Source organism: Ursus arctos, unplaced genomic scaffold (genome assembly GCF_023065955.2).
Source record: "Ursus arctos isolate Adak ecotype North America unplaced genomic scaffold, UrsArc2.0 scaffold_18, whole genome shotgun sequence".
Taxonomy (NCBI): domain Eukaryota; kingdom Metazoa; phylum Chordata; class Mammalia; order Carnivora; family Ursidae; genus Ursus; species Ursus arctos.
This window is the reverse complement of record NW_026622852.1, coordinates 24,402,786-24,420,253: the sequence shown is the minus strand read 5'-3', so window position 1 is coordinate 24,420,253 and position 17,468 is coordinate 24,402,786. Positions and strand designations below refer to the sequence as shown.

The 17,468-nt window shown below is 37.0% G+C and overlaps 1 protein-coding gene across 1 annotated transcript in view; it reads right to left on the bottom strand.

The window, feature by feature from the left end:
• The window catches only part of UBE2R2 (ubiquitin conjugating enzyme E2 R2), a 102,022-nt gene that overhangs the window by 26,079 nt on the left and 58,475 nt on the right, over window positions 1–17,468 (bottom strand). The window contains exon 2 of the mRNA XM_026506366.4: window positions 3,830–3,916. Within this exon, the coding sequence (XP_026362151.1) occupies window positions 3,830–3,916 (87 nt within the window). The remainder of the gene's footprint in view (window positions 1–3,829; window positions 3,917–17,468) is intronic.

Here is a 17,468-nt window from a genome sequence, read left to right as displayed (position 1 = left end):
AACTATTTTTGAGCTCACTCAACATATTACAAAGCAACTAGGAGTAGAATGATTGATGACAAGTTCATATTAAATTTCTTTTGGGGGCACCTGGGTGGCTCAGTCGTTAAGTGTCTGCCTTTGGCTCGGGGTGTCCCAGGGTCCTGGGATCGAGCCCCACATCAGGCTCCATGCTCCGCTGGGAGCCTGCTTCTTCCTCTCCCACGCCCCCTGCTTGTGTTCTCTCTCTCACTGGCTGTCTCTGTCAAATAAATAAATAAATAAATAAATAAATAAATAAATAAAATCTTTAAAAAATAATAATAATAAATTTCTTTTGTTTTCCAAGCTTCCCCTTGATGTTTATAAATTTCACAAACTTGTCAACAATAAAGGAAATGTTAAAATAATTAAATTCACCCAGATAACACTGCAGTATTTACCACTTTTGGGGCTACAGTAGTGTGTCCAGGGATATATTTAACAAAACTGTAAGCAAGCTCTTGTGATTTTTAAAACTTGACATAATAAACTATACTTTAACAATAACAGTCTTTACAATATTTATTTTTACTCATTCATTCATTCATTTAGTAGGCTCCATGCCCAGTGTACAGCCCAACAAGGGATTTGAACTTTAGACCCTGAGATCAAGATCTGAGCTGAGATCAAGAGTCAAACACTCAACCAACTGAGCCACCCAAGTGCCCCTACAATATTTATTTTTAATGCCCATGAAGTTAATAGATCAAAAAAACTCTTTTTAAATAAAGATTTTATTTTTTTATTAGAGAGAGACAGAGAGAGAGCACAAGCAGGGGGAGCGGCAGACAGAGGGACAAGCAGGCTCCCTGCTGAGCAGAGATCTTGACGCAGGATATGCCAAGACCCTGGGATCATGACCTAAGCCGAAGGCAGACACTTAACCAACTGAGCCACCCAGGCGCCCCTACCAAAAACTCTTTCATCAAGCCAAAACTTTCCCTGGCATTTGAGTAGTCTGCTTTTGTTTTTTGATTGGGTTGTTTCAATGCCCCGCCTCCCCTACAGTTCTATTCTAAATAACTCTGCAGTAAACTTTTCAATGACAAGAGCATTTTGACATTGAGGTCCACCATGAGTCCACCTTAGGTGGACAACACAGGTGGGTGAGTAGAGAACAACCACCAAGAATATCCCTTTGGCCAAGAAGCATGAGCCCTATTCTCTAGAATCACAAATACTAACATAGGCCCTCAAAAAAAGCTCAATTCTGGGGCACCTGGGTAGCACAGTTGGTTAAGGGTAACTCTTAGATTAGGCTCAGGTCGTGATCTCAGGGTTGTGAAATCAAGCCCCACATCAGGTTCCATGATCAGCGTGGACCCTGCTCGAGATTCTCTCTCCCTCTCACTCTGCCCTTCCTACTTGTGTGCACTTGCTCTCTGTCTCTCTAAAATAAATAAATCTTTAAAAAAGAGTTCAATTCTGACACCAGTTCTAAATGTAGCAAAGATAAATTTACTTATGTCAGAAGTGTCTCTTATGACCACCATAACTACATCGAATTAAATTCCTAACTATGACTTAATCGCCTTTTTTTTAAAAGAAAACATTCATGGCATGGAAAACAACTGCATATTTGTAAAATATTTATGCTTTACCATCAAAATTTTTATTATGAATAAGAAAAATATTTTAAAAAATAATGATCAAATGCTAAATCTTTTTTTTTTTTTTTTTTTTTAAGATTTCTTTCTTTATTTATTTGACAGAGAGAGACAGAGACAGCCAGCGAGAGAGGGAACACAAGCAGGGGGAGTGGGAGAGGAAGAAGCAGGCTCCCAGCAGAGGAGCCTGATGCAGGGCTCTCTCCCAGGACTCTGGGATCATGCCCTGAGCCAAAGGCAGATGCTTAAACAGCTGAGCCACCCAGGCACCCCAATCGAATGCTAATCTTAGAGAGACAGAACTAAATAGCCTACCTTAATAGTGAAAAAACAGTGGAAAGGGGAGTTCACCTATTTATTCCTTCACAGTTCTGAATCCTTTTCCTTGTTTTTTGTTTCTTTTTTGAGAGGGGTTTGGGAATTAGATAACTTGAGATGGAAACAAGTGAATACATGGCTTTAAGGAAAATTAGTTCTCAATAACAAAACAAAAGCTTGTGTCTTCTCACTTCTCTCCTGTTATCTAATATGTGTGTGTGTGTGTGTATATATGTGTATATATGTGTATACACACACACACACACACACACACACACACATATATTACATGGACAGAAACACAAAAATATTTCTGTGCATACTGAAATCACTTTGAACTTACATAACAGCAAACTGCTTCTATTTCTCTCTCCTACAATGGGTAAATTAGTTATACAGACTAATATAAAGTATTCATTATTGTTTATTCATATTGTGATTATGTCAAATACTAAAGATACCAAAACAATATTCTGAGAGCTTATTTCTGGAAATGTAACTACATATCACGTTTTGAGCGCCAGTTTGTCCTGTTTAAAGAAGAAAAGAGGAGTGCCTGGGTGGCTCAGTCAGTTAAACATCTGACTTTTGATTTCGGTCAAGATCTCAGGGTTGTCAGACTGAGCCCCATGTGGGGCTCCTCGCTGGGCATGGAGTCTGCTTAAGATTCTCTCTCTCTCCACCTCTGTCCCTCCCCACTTCTTAAAAAAAAAAAGAGGGGCACCTGGGTGACTCAGTCAGTTAAAGTGACTGACTCTTGATTTCAGCTCAGGTCATGATCTCAGGGTTGTGAGATCAAGCCCCGCGTCAGACTCCGTACTCAGTTGGGAGTCTGCTTGGGATCTTCTCTCTCCCTCTGCCACTCCCCCACCCACCCACACACACTCTCGCTCTCTCAAATAAATAATAAATAAATGAAAAGGAAAGAAAAGAAAAAAAAAAAGACGACAATAACACCTCACAGAAAAAGCAAGTTGTGAAAAACACTAAAGCTGCTCCAGTGTGCTAATTTATACAGATGGAGATCCAAATTCAGGACTCTAGAGTAAGTTCTCCACTTACTGCCTACAAGCATTTCAAAGACTACGCTGCTCTGTTTCTGGAGCAAAGGAGCTTTCCAATAACCACCAGGCCAAAAAAAAGGGACTACATAACTAGTGCTGCAAAGTTTAAAAAGCACTCTTATGCTGGGCCACAGCTTCAATAAAATGAAACCACCTCAGAGCCTTATTACAATGAAAAATATTACAGAATGGTAAAGGAGTGGACTCTAAGGATATTTCACAGGATCCTGACACAATTATCCTGAGAAACAAAACACATCATTCTAGCATCCTTTCAGATTAGCCCAAAGCTAAGTATATTTCATCAAAAAAAAACTAGAAATGATTCCCTCAGGCATGTGAATTTGTCCAGTAGAAGAACCTTACCTTGGATTATTCTACAAGAAGTTCTCAACTGTTCTGCAGCAATTCCTAAAAGTAGGTCAGTCCAAATGTAGTAGGATAAATTCCCCTAAAAAGCTCAATTTCTGACCATAGCAACAGGTGACCATTGCTGTGATGCTACAGGATAGGTACACAAATTAATTTGTATGACTTTATATACCAAACTTTTGAAATGCAAGTCTTAACACATAAGGCGTTATAATCTTTGCAATAAGCAACAAGTTTAAAGCCTTAAACATAATATACACTGGTATTATAAAACTACCCTCAATTTTAAACAATTAAACTACAAATTACTAACTAAAGTGGGGAGCCATGAATATTCCCTTGTGGCTACAGCATAACTACTACAGCATATGGAGATATAAAGGTTACTTTAAAGGACTGTATCTAAAAAGTAAATCTTCAAAGAAATTCACAACATATATCTCTTACCTCATAAATGTTGGGGTGCCACATTTTGGTCAAGAATCTGAAGGTAGGTGGAGAATATGGGTAGTCAATAGGAAATTTAATATGAGCCTGAAAAGAAAAAAAATGAAATGCTAATAAATCAGACTACAGGTTTTTCATCTGCCTAATAATTCACCTTATTATATCCCAGTGAAACAAAACTGCTTTCTATAGAGTAGACTCAGGATTAACAACTGCTCATATACATTCTGTTAGCCCCAATGTCAGAGCTATTATTTGCATGTTCTTATAGCATATCTTCAAATATTTATAAGACCTTATGTTAAATCACCAAAACTCAACAGCGATATAATTTTTAATTAAACCCATATAAGTGAAAAACAGTAATAGGTACAGGTGTGTCACACTAATTACTGCATTTTATTTTTATCACAAAAAATAATTAACACAAGCTTATGGTACATAATACAGAACAAAGATTATTTATAACTCACCTCACTTAACTACCACACAGAAATAATAAATGCTACCATTTTGATACAGCTCGTTCCAGCAGGTTTTTGCTGTATACATGTTTATTTCTTTACAAAACCTATTTTCAAAAATTTGAATATACTGCATTTTACACCTTTCTCCTATCCATAATCATACATTTTCCTATAAAATACTCTCCAAAGAGAAATGCGAGAGATTAAAAAACTAACAAAAAGGAAGAATGCCTTTGATGAGCTTATTAAGACAGGACACAGGGGCGCCTGGGTGGCCCAGTCGTTGGGCGTCTGCCTTCGGCTCAGGGCATGATCCTGGCGTTCTGGGATCGAGCCCCATGTCAGGCTCCTCCACTGGGAGCCTGCTTCTTCCTCTCCCACTCCCCCTGCTTGTGTTCCCTCTCTCACTGGTTATCTCTCTCTCTCTGTGTGTCAAATAAATAAATAAATAAAATCTTAAAAAAAAAAAAAAAAGGACACAGCTGAGGAAAGAATCTCTGAGCTAGAGGTTGTATCAAGAGAATTCATGAAAACTGAAAAGCAAAGAGAACAAAGACTGAAAAAAACAATATCCAAGGACTGTGGGACAACTACAAAAAGTTGTAACATACATGCAATAGAAATATGAGAAGGATCAAAAGACATTCACCATAAAGAAATGAAAAAACAACCCACAGAATGAGAAAAAAGTATGTTCAAATTATTTATCTGGTAAGAGATATGTATCCAGAATATGTAAATAATGTTTATAATTAGGGTAACCTGGGTGGCATAGTCAGTTAAGCATCCGTTTCTTGATTTTGGCTCAGGTCATGATCTCAGGCTCATGGCACTGAGCTCCATATCAGGCTCCACACTCAACGTGGAGTCTGCTCGGGACTCTCTCTTCCTTTGCCCCTCCCCACCCCACTGGCTCAGACTCTCTCTTTAAAAATCTTAAAAAAAAAAAAAAAAATGCTTGTAACTAAACAAAGAGGAATACATGTATCCTTTTGTTTTTCAAAAGTTCAGACCGCACCACTTTCTTTTACAAGAGAACATTAGTACCCATTTTCCCTAACAGAAAAAAAAAAAATCTGAAGAGCATTTCACTTATGTGAAAACACACACACACACACACACACACACACACAGTGAAAATAGAATTCAGTGTTATTTGCAGCAAGCTGTTATAAAAGCAGTGTGCACTGTGAGCAACAAATGTAGCACTGCCAAGGTCCTTCAGCATCTCACTACCATAGCTTTGAACCGTGTGTGTGAGCAACTGTGCTTTATCTGGATTTATTTTGTATATCTGTTAGCAAGATATGCCCTAAGGTATCAGAAAAGCCTAAGAGAAGTTATGTTTTAGGTCGAGGAACACTTAAATTTTTTTTTTTACCATATATATTAATAGTAAGTATTTCACTTTATACCATTTTGGCTTATAAAAGTTATTTTTTAAGATTTTATTTATTTATTTGACAGAGTACAAGCAGGGGGAGAGGGAGAGGGAGAAGCAGGCTCCCCGCTGAACAGGGAGCCTGATGCAGGGCTCGATCCCAGTCCTGGGATCATGACCTGAGCTAAAGGCAAATACTTAACTGACAGAGTCACCCAGGTCCCCCCTTCTAAAAGTTTTCACAGGAACACTGTACATTCAAAGAGCAGGGGGAACTGTAACTTAACTGAAAAACGGGCAAAGTATGTGAGTAAACATTTCTCCAAAAAAGAGAAACAAATGGGCAGTAAGTACAAGAAGAGATGCTCAACAACATTAGCCACAGGGAAATGCATATCAAAAGCACAATGAGATACCACTTCAAATCCACTAGGATTTGACACAGCAGAAACAATTCTAAGAAGGAAGTTTATAGCAATACAGGCCTATCTCAAGAAACAAGAAAAATCTCAAACAATCTAACCTTCCACCTAAAGGAACTAGTAATAGAAGAATAAACAAAGCCCAAGGTTAGTAAAGGAAGGAAATAATAAAGATCAGAGTGCAAAAAAGTAAAATAGAGACTCAAAAACAATAGATCGATAAAACTAAGGGCTTATTCTTTGAAAAGATAAACACGATTGATAAATCTCTAGCCAGACTCATCAAAGAAAGAGAAAAGGCACAAATAAATTCAGAAATGAAAGGGAAGTTATAACCTATACCACAGAAACACAGAGGATCATAAGAGACTACTATGAATAATTATATGCCAACAAAATGGTTAACCTAAAAGACATGGATAAATTCCTAGAAATACATAATCTTCCAAAACTAAATCAGGAAGAAATCAAAAATCTGAACAGACCAATTATTAGTAATGAAATTGCATCAGTTATAAAAACTACCAAAAAATAAAAGTCTGGGACCAGATGGATTCACAGGCAAATTCTACCAAATATTTTAGAGTTAATACCTATTCTCTTCCAACTGTTCCAAAAAATAAAGAGGAAGGAAAGCTTCCAAATACATTCTACGAGGCCAGAATTATCCTGATACCAAAACCAGACAAAGCACAAAAAAAGAAAACTATAGGTCAATATGCCTGACGAACATAGATGCAAAAACCCACAGTAAAATATTAGCAAACCAAATCCAACAATACATTAAAAGGGTCATACACCATAATCAACTGGGATTCATTCCAGGGATGCAAGGATGGTTACACATCTGCAAATAAAGCAACAATGATACACATTAACAAAATGAAGGATAAAATGATACGGATCTCAATAGATGCAGAAAAAGCATTTCATAAAATTCAACATCCATTTATGATAAAGACTCTCAACAAAGTGAGTACAGAGGAAACACACCACAACATAATAGAGGCCATATGTGACAAAGTCACAGACAACATCATAGTTAATGGTGAAAAGCTGGAAACTCTTCACCTAGGATCAGGAAAAAGGAAAGAATGCCCACTCCTGACACTTTTATTCAACATAGTATTGGAGGTCCTATCCACATGACTCAGACAAGAGAAGGAAAGGAGGGAAGAAAGGAGGGGGAGGGGAGGGAAAGGAAGGGAAGGAAATGGGAGGGAAAAAGGGAAAGGGAAAAGGAAAAGAAGAGAGACAGAGACTTCTGGGTGGCTCAGTTGGTTAAGTGTCTGCCTTCAGCTCAGGTCATAATCCCAGGGTCCTGGGATGGAGTTCCGCATTGGGCTCCTTGTTCAGAGGGGAGCCTGCTTCTTCCTCTGCCTGCTGCTACCTCCGCTTGTTCTCTCTGACAAATACATAAAATCTTTAAAAAAAAAAAAAAGAGAGAGAGAGAGAGAAAGGGAGAGAGAAGGAGGGAAGAAGGGAGGGAGGAAGGGCCGGGCATACAAATCGGAAAAGAATAAGTAAAATTGTCATTACTTGCAGATAACATGATACCATATATAGAAAACCCTAAAGGCTCCACCAAAAAACTATTAGAATAAATGAATTCAGTAAAGTTCCAGTGTAAAATTAATATACACAAATCAGTTACATTTCTATATGCTAATGAACTATCAGAAAAGAAACCAAGAAAACGGAAAACCATTCCATGCTCATGGATTAGAAGAACAAAATATCTATGCTACCTAGAGCAATCTATACATTCAATTTAATCCCTATCAAAATACCACCAACTTTTTTCACAGAGCTGGAACAAATAATCCTAAAATTTGTATGGAACCAGAAAAGACCCCGAATGGCCAAAGGAATGTTGAAAAAGAAAACCAAAGCTGGTGGCATCACAATCACAGACTTCAAGCTCTATTACAAAGCCGTAATCATCAAGACAGAATGGTTGTGGCACAAAAACAGACACACAGACCAATGGAACAGAAGAGAGAACCCAGAAATGGACACTCAATTCTATGGTCAACTAATCTTTGACAAAGCAGGAAAGAATATCCTATGGAAAAAAGACAGTCTCTTCAACAAATGGTGTTGGGAAAATTGGGGCAGCCACATGCAGAAGAATGAAACTGGACCACTTCCTTATACCATACACAAAAACAGATTCAAAATGATGGAAGAGCTAAAGGTGAGACAGGAATCCATCAAAATCCTTGAGGAGAACACTAGCAGCAACCTCTTTGACCTTGGCCAAAACAAGTTCTTGCTACACATGTCTCCAAAGGCAAGGGAAACAAAGGCAAAAATGACCTACTGGGACTTCATCAAGATTCCTTTGCACAGCAAAGGAAACAGTCAACAAAACCAAAAGTCAACTGACAGAATGGGAGAAGATATTGGCAAATGACATATCAGATAAAGGGCTAGTATCCAAAACCTATAAAGAACTTATCAAACTCAACAACCAAAGAACAAATAATCCAATCAAGAAATGGGGAGAAGACATGAACAGACATTTCTGCAAAGAAGACATCCAAATGGCTAACAGACACATGAAAAAATGCTCAACATCACTCTGCATCAGGGAAATATAAATCAAAACCAAAATGAGATAACATCTCATCCAGTCAGAATGGCTAAAATTAACAAGTCAGGAAATGACAGATGTTGGTGAGGATGCAGAGAAAGGGGAACCCTCTTACAATGTTGGTGGGAATGCAAGCTGGTGCAGCCACTCTGGAAAACAGTATGGAGGTTCCTCAAAAGGTTGAAAACAGAGCTACCCTATGACCCAGCAACTTCACTACTGGGTATTTACACCAAAGATACAAATGTAGTGATCCCAAGGGGCACCTGCACCCCAATGTTTATAGCAGCAATGTCTACAAAGCCAAACTATGGAAAGAGCCCAGATGTCCACTGACAGATGAATGGATAAGGAAGATGTAGTGTGTGTGTGTGTGTGTGTGTGTGTGTGTGTGTGTATAAATAAATAATAGAATACTACTCAGCCATCGAAAAAAGAAAAATAAATCTTGCCATTTGCAATGACATGGATGGAATTAGAGGGTGTTATGCTAAGCAAAATAAGCCAATCAGAGAAAGACAATTATCATACAATCTTGCTGATATGTGGAATATATAAAACAAAACAGAGGACCATAGGGGAAGAGAGGAAAAAAATAAAACAAGACAAAATCAGAGAGAGACAAACCATAAGAGACTCTTACTCATAGGAAACAAATTGAGGGTTGCTGGAGGGGAGATGGGAGGGGGATGGGGTAACTGGGTGATGGACATTAAGGAGGGCACGTGATGTAATAAGCACTGGGCATTATATAAGACTGATGAATCACTGACCTTTAGCTCTGAAGCCAATAATACATTATATGTTAATTGAATTTAAATAAAAATTTTTTAAAAAGAAAAGAAACCAAGAAAACAATCCTATTTACAACTGTATCAAAAAGAATAAAATACCTAGGAATAAATTTAACCAAGGAGGTGAAAGACCTGTACTCTGAAAACTATAAGAAAAACAATGATTAAAGAAACTAGAGAGAACACAAATGGAAATATATACTGTGCTCACTGAAGCATACACTTAAAATGTCCATACTCCCAAAACAATCTACAGATTCAACCCGATCCTTATCAAAGTACCAATGGCACTTTTGACAGAATTAAAACAAATAATCTGAAAATTTCTATGAAACCACAAAAGACCCTGAATAGCCCAAGCCACCTTGAGAAAGAACAAATCTGGAAGCATCACATACTCCCTTCACTTCAAACTACCCTAAAAAACTATAGTAATCAAAATAGTATGGTACTAACACAAAGGCAGACACACAGATCAGTGGAATAGAACAGCCAAGAAATACTCACACTTATACAGTTAATGAATCTTCGACAAAGAAGACAAGAATACACTACAATGGGGAACAGTCTTTTTAATAAATGGTGTTGGCAAAATCGGACAACTACATGCAAAAGAATTAAATTACCACTTTCTTATACCATGTACAAAAAAACCTGAAAGATTGTAAAAAGTTAAACGTTTTTAAGACTGAAAACCTGAAACTCCTATAAGTTCTAGAAAACAAAGGCAGTAAACTCTTAAACATCTGTCTGAGCAACATTTTGGGGGGATCTATCTCCTCAGGCAAGGGAAACAAAAGCAAAAATAAGCAAATGGGACTAAATCAAACTAAAAAGCTTTTACATAGTGAAAGAAACCAACAAAACAAATAGGCAACCTACCAAATGGGAGAAGATATTTGCAAATGGTATAACTATTAAGAAGGTAATATCCAAAATATATAAAGAACTCACACAACTCATTATCAAAAAAACAATCCAATTAAAAAACGGGCTGAGGACCTGAACAGACATTTCTCCAAAGACATACAGATGGCCAGCAGACACATGAAAAGAGTCAACATCACTTATCATCAGGGAAATGCAAATCAAGACCACAAAGAGATTATCACCTCATACCTGTCAGATGGTCAACATCAATGTGGAGAAGAGGGAACCCTTGCACTCTTGGTGGAATGCAATATGGTGCACAGTCACTATGGAAAACAGTATGAAGGTCCCTCAAAAAATTAAAAATAGAACTACTATATGATCAAGCAATTCCACTTTTGGAATTTTTCTGAGGAAAAAGAAAACACTAATTCAAAAAGGTATATGCACACCCATGTTCACGGCAGCATTATTTACAATAGCCAAGATACAGAAGCAACCTAAGGGTCCACAGATAGATGAATGGATAAAGAAGATATGGTATATACATAATGAGGTATTACTCAACTATAAAAAAAAGGAATGAAACCTTGCCATTTGCAACAACACGGATGATACCTAAAAGATATTATGCTAAGTGAAATAAGTCAGGCAGAGAAAGGCAAATATTGAATTATTTCACTTATTTGTGGAATCTAAAAAAATAAACAAAATAGAGACAGAAACAGATTCTTAAGTATAGAGAACAACCTGGTTGGTGTCAGAGGGAGGGAGGCAGCAGACAACATAGGGGATAAGGATTAAAAGTTAACAAACTCCAGTTTAAAATAAATAAGACATGGGGGTACAATGTACAACATAGGGAATATAGTTAATAATACCATAACACTTTTGTATAGTAACAGATGGTAGCTGGATTTATTGTGGTGATCACTTTGTAAAATATATAAATGCTGAATCCCTATGTTGTACACCTGAAACTAATATAATATTGTATGTCAACTACACTTCAATAAAAAAAGATGAATGGTCTCAATTCAATGGTGTAAACTTTTGCTTAACAAAATTTAGGAAACTAAGAAATTAAACCAAAAGTCAGCAGATGAAACTGAATTAAGATAAAAGCATAATTCAATAGAACTGAAAAATGTAAAAACAAGCAGAGAGACATTAATAGAACCAGAAGCTAGATCTTTGAAAGGTCAAGAAAACTGATAAATCCCTAGCCAAACCGATAAAAAAGAGAATGTATAAATACCAGTATTAAGACCAGAACAGGTGACAGCACTACTAATCCTATCAATATTAAAAGAATGATGAGGAAATCATAAAACTTTACGCTCACATAATTCAACAAATTCTATGACATATTCAAATAATTCAAAAAGCACAAAGTACCAAAGGTACTTAAGGTGAAACACATAATCTGAATGGCCCTATATCTATTAAGAAACTGAATTTTGGGGCACTTGACTGGCTCAGTTGGTGGAGTATGTGACTCTTGATCTCGGGGCTGTGGGTTTAAGCCCCACACTGGGTGTAGAAATTACTTATAAAATCTTTTTAAAAATTGAATTTTATTTAAGTCTTTACACAAAGAAGTCTCCTGAGCCAGACAGCATTAAAAGCAAATTCTATCAAATATTTAAGGAAGCAGTAACACTAATTTTAAATAAACTCTTGTAGGAAATGCAATAACAGGAAATAATTTCCAATTCATCCTATGAGGCCAGCAATACCCTGATACAGAAACCAGACACATTCTAAGAAATTAAACTACAAACCAATATCCTTTATGAACAAAGATATAAAAAACCTCAACAAAGTATTTACGAATGTAATCCAACAATGTATTAAAAAGAATAATAAATCATGACCAAGTGTGTTTTATCACAGAAACTCAAGACTGGTTCAACATTTTATTTTTTTTTTTTTTAAGATTTTATTTATTTATTTGACACAGAGGGAGACAGCCAGGGAGAGAGGGAACACAAGCAGGGGGAGTGGGAGAGGAAGAAGCAGACTCCCAGCTGAGGAGCCTGATGTGGGGCTCGATCCCAGGACTCTGGGATCACGCCCTGAGCTGAAGGCAGATGTTTAACAACTGAGCCACCCAGGCGCCCCATGGTTCAACATTTTAAAACCACAATTCATTTTACACTGTGTAAAATACATGTAATTCAACAGATTAAACAAGAAAAAACACAGGATCATCTCAATAGGTGCAGACAAAGCATATGAAAAAGTAAATATCCAATTCATGATTTAAAACACTGTCAGCAACTGGGGCGCCTGGGTGGCACAGCGGTTAAGCGTCTGCCTTCGTCTCTATCTGTGTTAAATAAATAAGTAAAATCTTTTTTTTTTTTTTAAGATTTTATTTATTTATTCGACAGAGATAGAGACAGCCAGCGAGAGAGGGAACACAAGCAGGGGGAGTGGGAGAGGAAGAGGCAGGCTCATAGAGGAGGAGCCTGATGTGGGGCTCGATCCCACAACGCCGGGATCACGCCCTGAGCCCAAGGCAGACGCTTAACCGCTGGGCCACCCAGGCGCCCCCATAAATAAGTAAAATCTTTAAAAAAATAATAATAAAATAAATAAATAAATAAATAAATAAATAAATAAATAAATAAATAAATAAAAACACTGTCAGCAACAGAGGAATATGAAGGTATTTCTTTAACCTGATAAAGGTTATCTACGAAATCCTACAGCTAACATCACACCTAATGGTGAAAGACTGAATGTGTGCCCCTCTGAGATGGAAAGTAAGGCAAGGATGTCTACTCGTATCACTCTTATTCAACACTGTACTGAGGTCTTAGTCTATGCAATAACGAAAGAAAGGAAATAAAAGGCATACAGATTAGAAATGCAGAACTAAAACCATCTCTATTCACAGATCACAACTGTCTATGAAGAAAATCCCAAAGAATCTATATAAAGAGCTCCTAGAGCAAATATATGAATTTAGGAAGGCTGCAGGATACAATGTCAATATGCAAAAATAACTATTTTTAGGTACTTGCAATGAACAATTGAAATTAAAAATAAATTAACACAGTACTTTGAAACACAACAATAAAATACCTCAAACAATATATAATATATATGAAAGCTTTACAATTTATAAATACCACAAAAACAAGTTCTTTTTTTTTTTTTTTTTAAAGATTTTATTTTATTTATGTGACAGAGACAGCCAGTGAGAGAGGGAACACAAGCAGGGGGAGTGGGAGAGGAAGAAGCAGGCTCCCAGCGGAGGAGCCCGATGTGGGGCTCGATCCCAGAACGCTGGGATCACGCCCTGAGCTGAAGGCAGCCGCTTAACTACTGCGCCACCCAGGCGCCCCACAAAAACAAGTTCTTATAAAAACTTTCCTACAAATGCCTTAAGGGATCTTGGCCAGAAATTCTTAGCATACAAATACAAGAAAGATAAGCCAAGGTGCCTAGGTAACCCAGTTTCCTGCAGCTCTATCTACAAAACTAGAATCCTAGAAAACATTTACAGCAAAACTTAGCATTTGCTTTTAAAATTAGTAGGCCAACCTGAGATACTTAAAAATAGAGTAAAACCTTTCCAAAATGCTGTAAGTGGGGTCCAAAAATTTCAATTGCTGTATTACTAAGAGTTAATTAAAAAACCAAGGAGCTGGGTGCCTGGGTGGCTCAGTTGGTTAGGTGTCTGACTTCCGCTTGGGTCATGATCTCTAGGTCCTGGGATCGAGTGCCCACATAGGGCTCCCTGCTCAGCAGGGAGTCTGCTTCTCCCTCTGCCCCTCCCCCTGCTCATGCTCTCACTCTCCCTCTCTCTTAAAATCTTTAAAAAAAAAAAAAAAAAAAAGACCAAGGAGCCAATTGCCAATGACATTTTGCCCAAATTTGTATTACTGAATGGTTTTTTCACTATTTAACAGGACAAGTTACATCACCTGTGCTATTGAAATACTGAACTTGAGCTTAAATTTAGAATCAGCAATTAAATGAGAATTAAAATTCTTATATTGAAAGCACTGAAGTAGCAAAAATAAGTATGGAAATCTAGATGCCTCTCCTTGGCCCATTTTGTATTATATACTTTTAAAATTTTTCTATTTGTTTTGATTCTAGAGCTCAGCATTCATGAATGAGTAAAACGTGGCTAAACAAAAACCTACCTGATTAGCTTTGAAATCTTAAGGAAGCAAAGCTGTTTAAACTAGTTACACAGGCATGCATTCCTGGTACTTAGAAGAATAGATACAGATGTTCACAACTGCTTCCTTTACAGAATGGTCTCTCCACAGACAAGCTTAAAAGGTACGGAGCGAAGCGGGGGCCGTTTGGTCACTCTAAGAATCAGTTTCTATTGTCTGCCTTAGACATTTTCTGTGCCTGAAGATTCCTAATATCCAAGCTCAGGAAAATTCTGGAATATTCATTGGGACTCAAAAAGATAATATTTAGGATATTCTCAAACTACAACTAAGAAGTCATTAAGTAAGAAATCATGTGCTGGTTTCCAAATGACCAAGAAGCAGTAGGAGCACAACAACAACAAAATACATAAATATAAACCATCTTGAACCAAAGTAATAAAAATAATAAAAATCCCAAATCACTTCTTAAAACTTAAATTGTAAATAAGCCTATTTTCCCATTATTCATTCAGAATCTTATTAACCATTTTCAGGCTGGATACTGAGGACCTATAGATGAAAATAATCTCACACACACACCCCACCCCAAAATCCAGCTAAGAAAAAATCATAGTATAACACTTAATGATATGTTCTATGTAAAGAAAAGTGATTTAGTCTGCTGGGCAAAAACAGGAAAGACTTCATTTGTTCAACATTACTGAGTGCTACTATGTACTGGTACTGTGGTTAGGTGTTGCCTGGTAGATAAAAGCAGAGGAAACAGCATGAAGGTACAAGGTGCAGAGTGACAGCTAGTACTAAGGATATAGAATGGTCGGGTACGGCTAGTGGGATGCTTGGTGGTAACTACAGGAGATAAAACAAGACTGGATGAAGACAGGTTGAAGCTTTGTTTAGGTGACAGTAGGAAGTTACAGAGAATAGTATTTAATTTAAAAAAATAACAGCAAGACATATATTTTAGAAAAATGAGACTGAAAAGGTGAGTTGGACAGGATAAAAGAGCTAAGTTAGGAGACATTTCCTATCTTTTCCATTTAATCAATCTCATCTCCAAAATTTGTATGTACTTTAGAAAGCTTTACTATTATTATATAGTTATATAATCTATATCTGGTAAGACTGTGAAAATTCCATAATAAGTTGGGAATTCCACAATAAGTTGAAAATGTAACCTCCTCTATCACATTTCTATGCAAGAAACTAGATGGTCCTTTCTAGAAATAGAAATAATCAATAAAATTTAATATTGTCTGTGTAGTCAAATGTTTAGGTCTCCCAGAATGTCTTCCTAGACTACTAAATATATTAAAAGAAATCTTTGCAGAGTAACTAGGTATAGTTGCATGAAAAAATTTTTAAAGATTTTATTTATTTGAGAGAGAGAAGGAGAGAGCGCATGAAGGGGGAGGGGAGGAGCAGAGGGATAGGGAGAAGCAAACTCCCTGCTGATCAAGGACCCTGAGATCATTACCTGCGATGAAGGTGCTTAAGCAAATGAGCCACCCAGGCATCCTTAGTTGCATGAAAATTTATAAAGAACATATGATATGCAACAATATGAAAAGCAGCATGGAAGGGGAGCCTGGGTGGCTCAGTCAGTTAAGTGTCTGACTCTTGGTTTCAGCTCAGGTCTTGATCTCAGGGTCATGAGTTCAGGGCCCTTAGCCTACTTTAAAAAAAAAAAAAAAAAAGAGGCAGCATGGAAGAGTAAGGGTTAAGGACATCCACTCAAGAAGCTAGACTGCCTGGGTTTGACCGCCAACTCTGCCACTCATGAGCTGTTATCTCAAGGAAGATACTTAACTTGTGTCTGTTTCCTCATCAGCAAAATAAGGTTTATAGTACTTATTAAACAGCGTGGTTTGAGGATTAAATGAGTTAATGGTTGTAAAATGCATTAGGACAGTGGCTAAAACATAAAGATATGTAAGAGTTTTGTTGACTGGATATTATGGGATTACTAACTTTTTCAACTGTAATAGTACTATGATTACTTTTTAAAAGGGGGCCTTTACACTTTAGAAATGCATGCTGAAATATTCACAAATGATATGATGTCTGAAATCAATTATAAAATAATGGGCAGGAGTGGATAATGTACATATAAAATAAGATTTACTATGAGTTAATTATGGAAGCTGAGTAATGGGTATACAGGAGTTTATTATACTCCTATTCCTACTTTCATATTACGGAAAATTTCAAACCTACAGAAAGCTTTAAAAAAAGGGATGACTAATACAAAATTATCTTTTAAAAGCATTAGGGTTCTTTGCATAACCAGTGTAATCATACCATTATAATAGCAATAGATGCCACTACTAACCAAATGAACATGGTGGAACTTGGCAAGGTGATTATAAAGTTCACGTAAAAGAGAAAATGTATGAAAATAACACTGTTTTTAACAAAAACCAGTAATGGGGGGGGCTACCCTAGTAGACAGAAAAACAACCTATAAAGCTGTAATAATTAGAAGAGGAAATGAATCAGGTCAATGATATAGAGTGGAGTTAAGTTATTAAGAAAATAATAAAGGCAACATTTCAAATAGGTAGGAAAAGGACTCAACGCAATAAAGTTTGGAAAAATGACTCTCCCTTTGGATGAAGGGATGAAGATGCTTACAGACACTGGAATTGAAAATCAGACTTCACTTTCAAGGAAAAAAAGATCAAACCTTATCTTCTTTTTATTTTTTAAAGATTTTATTTATCTATTTGAGAGAGAGAATGTGAGAGAACACACAAGTAGGGGGAGCAGCAAAGGGAAAGTGAGAAGCAGATTCCCCACTGAGCAGGGAGCCCAACACAAGGCTCAATCCCAGGACCCTGGGATCATGACCCGAGCCAAAGGCAGACGCTTAACCAACTGAGCCAACCCAGATGCCCCCAAACCTTATCTTTAAAAAGAATCAACAACACTGGTAAAGATCTGGACAATCCTTGATCTCCCCTA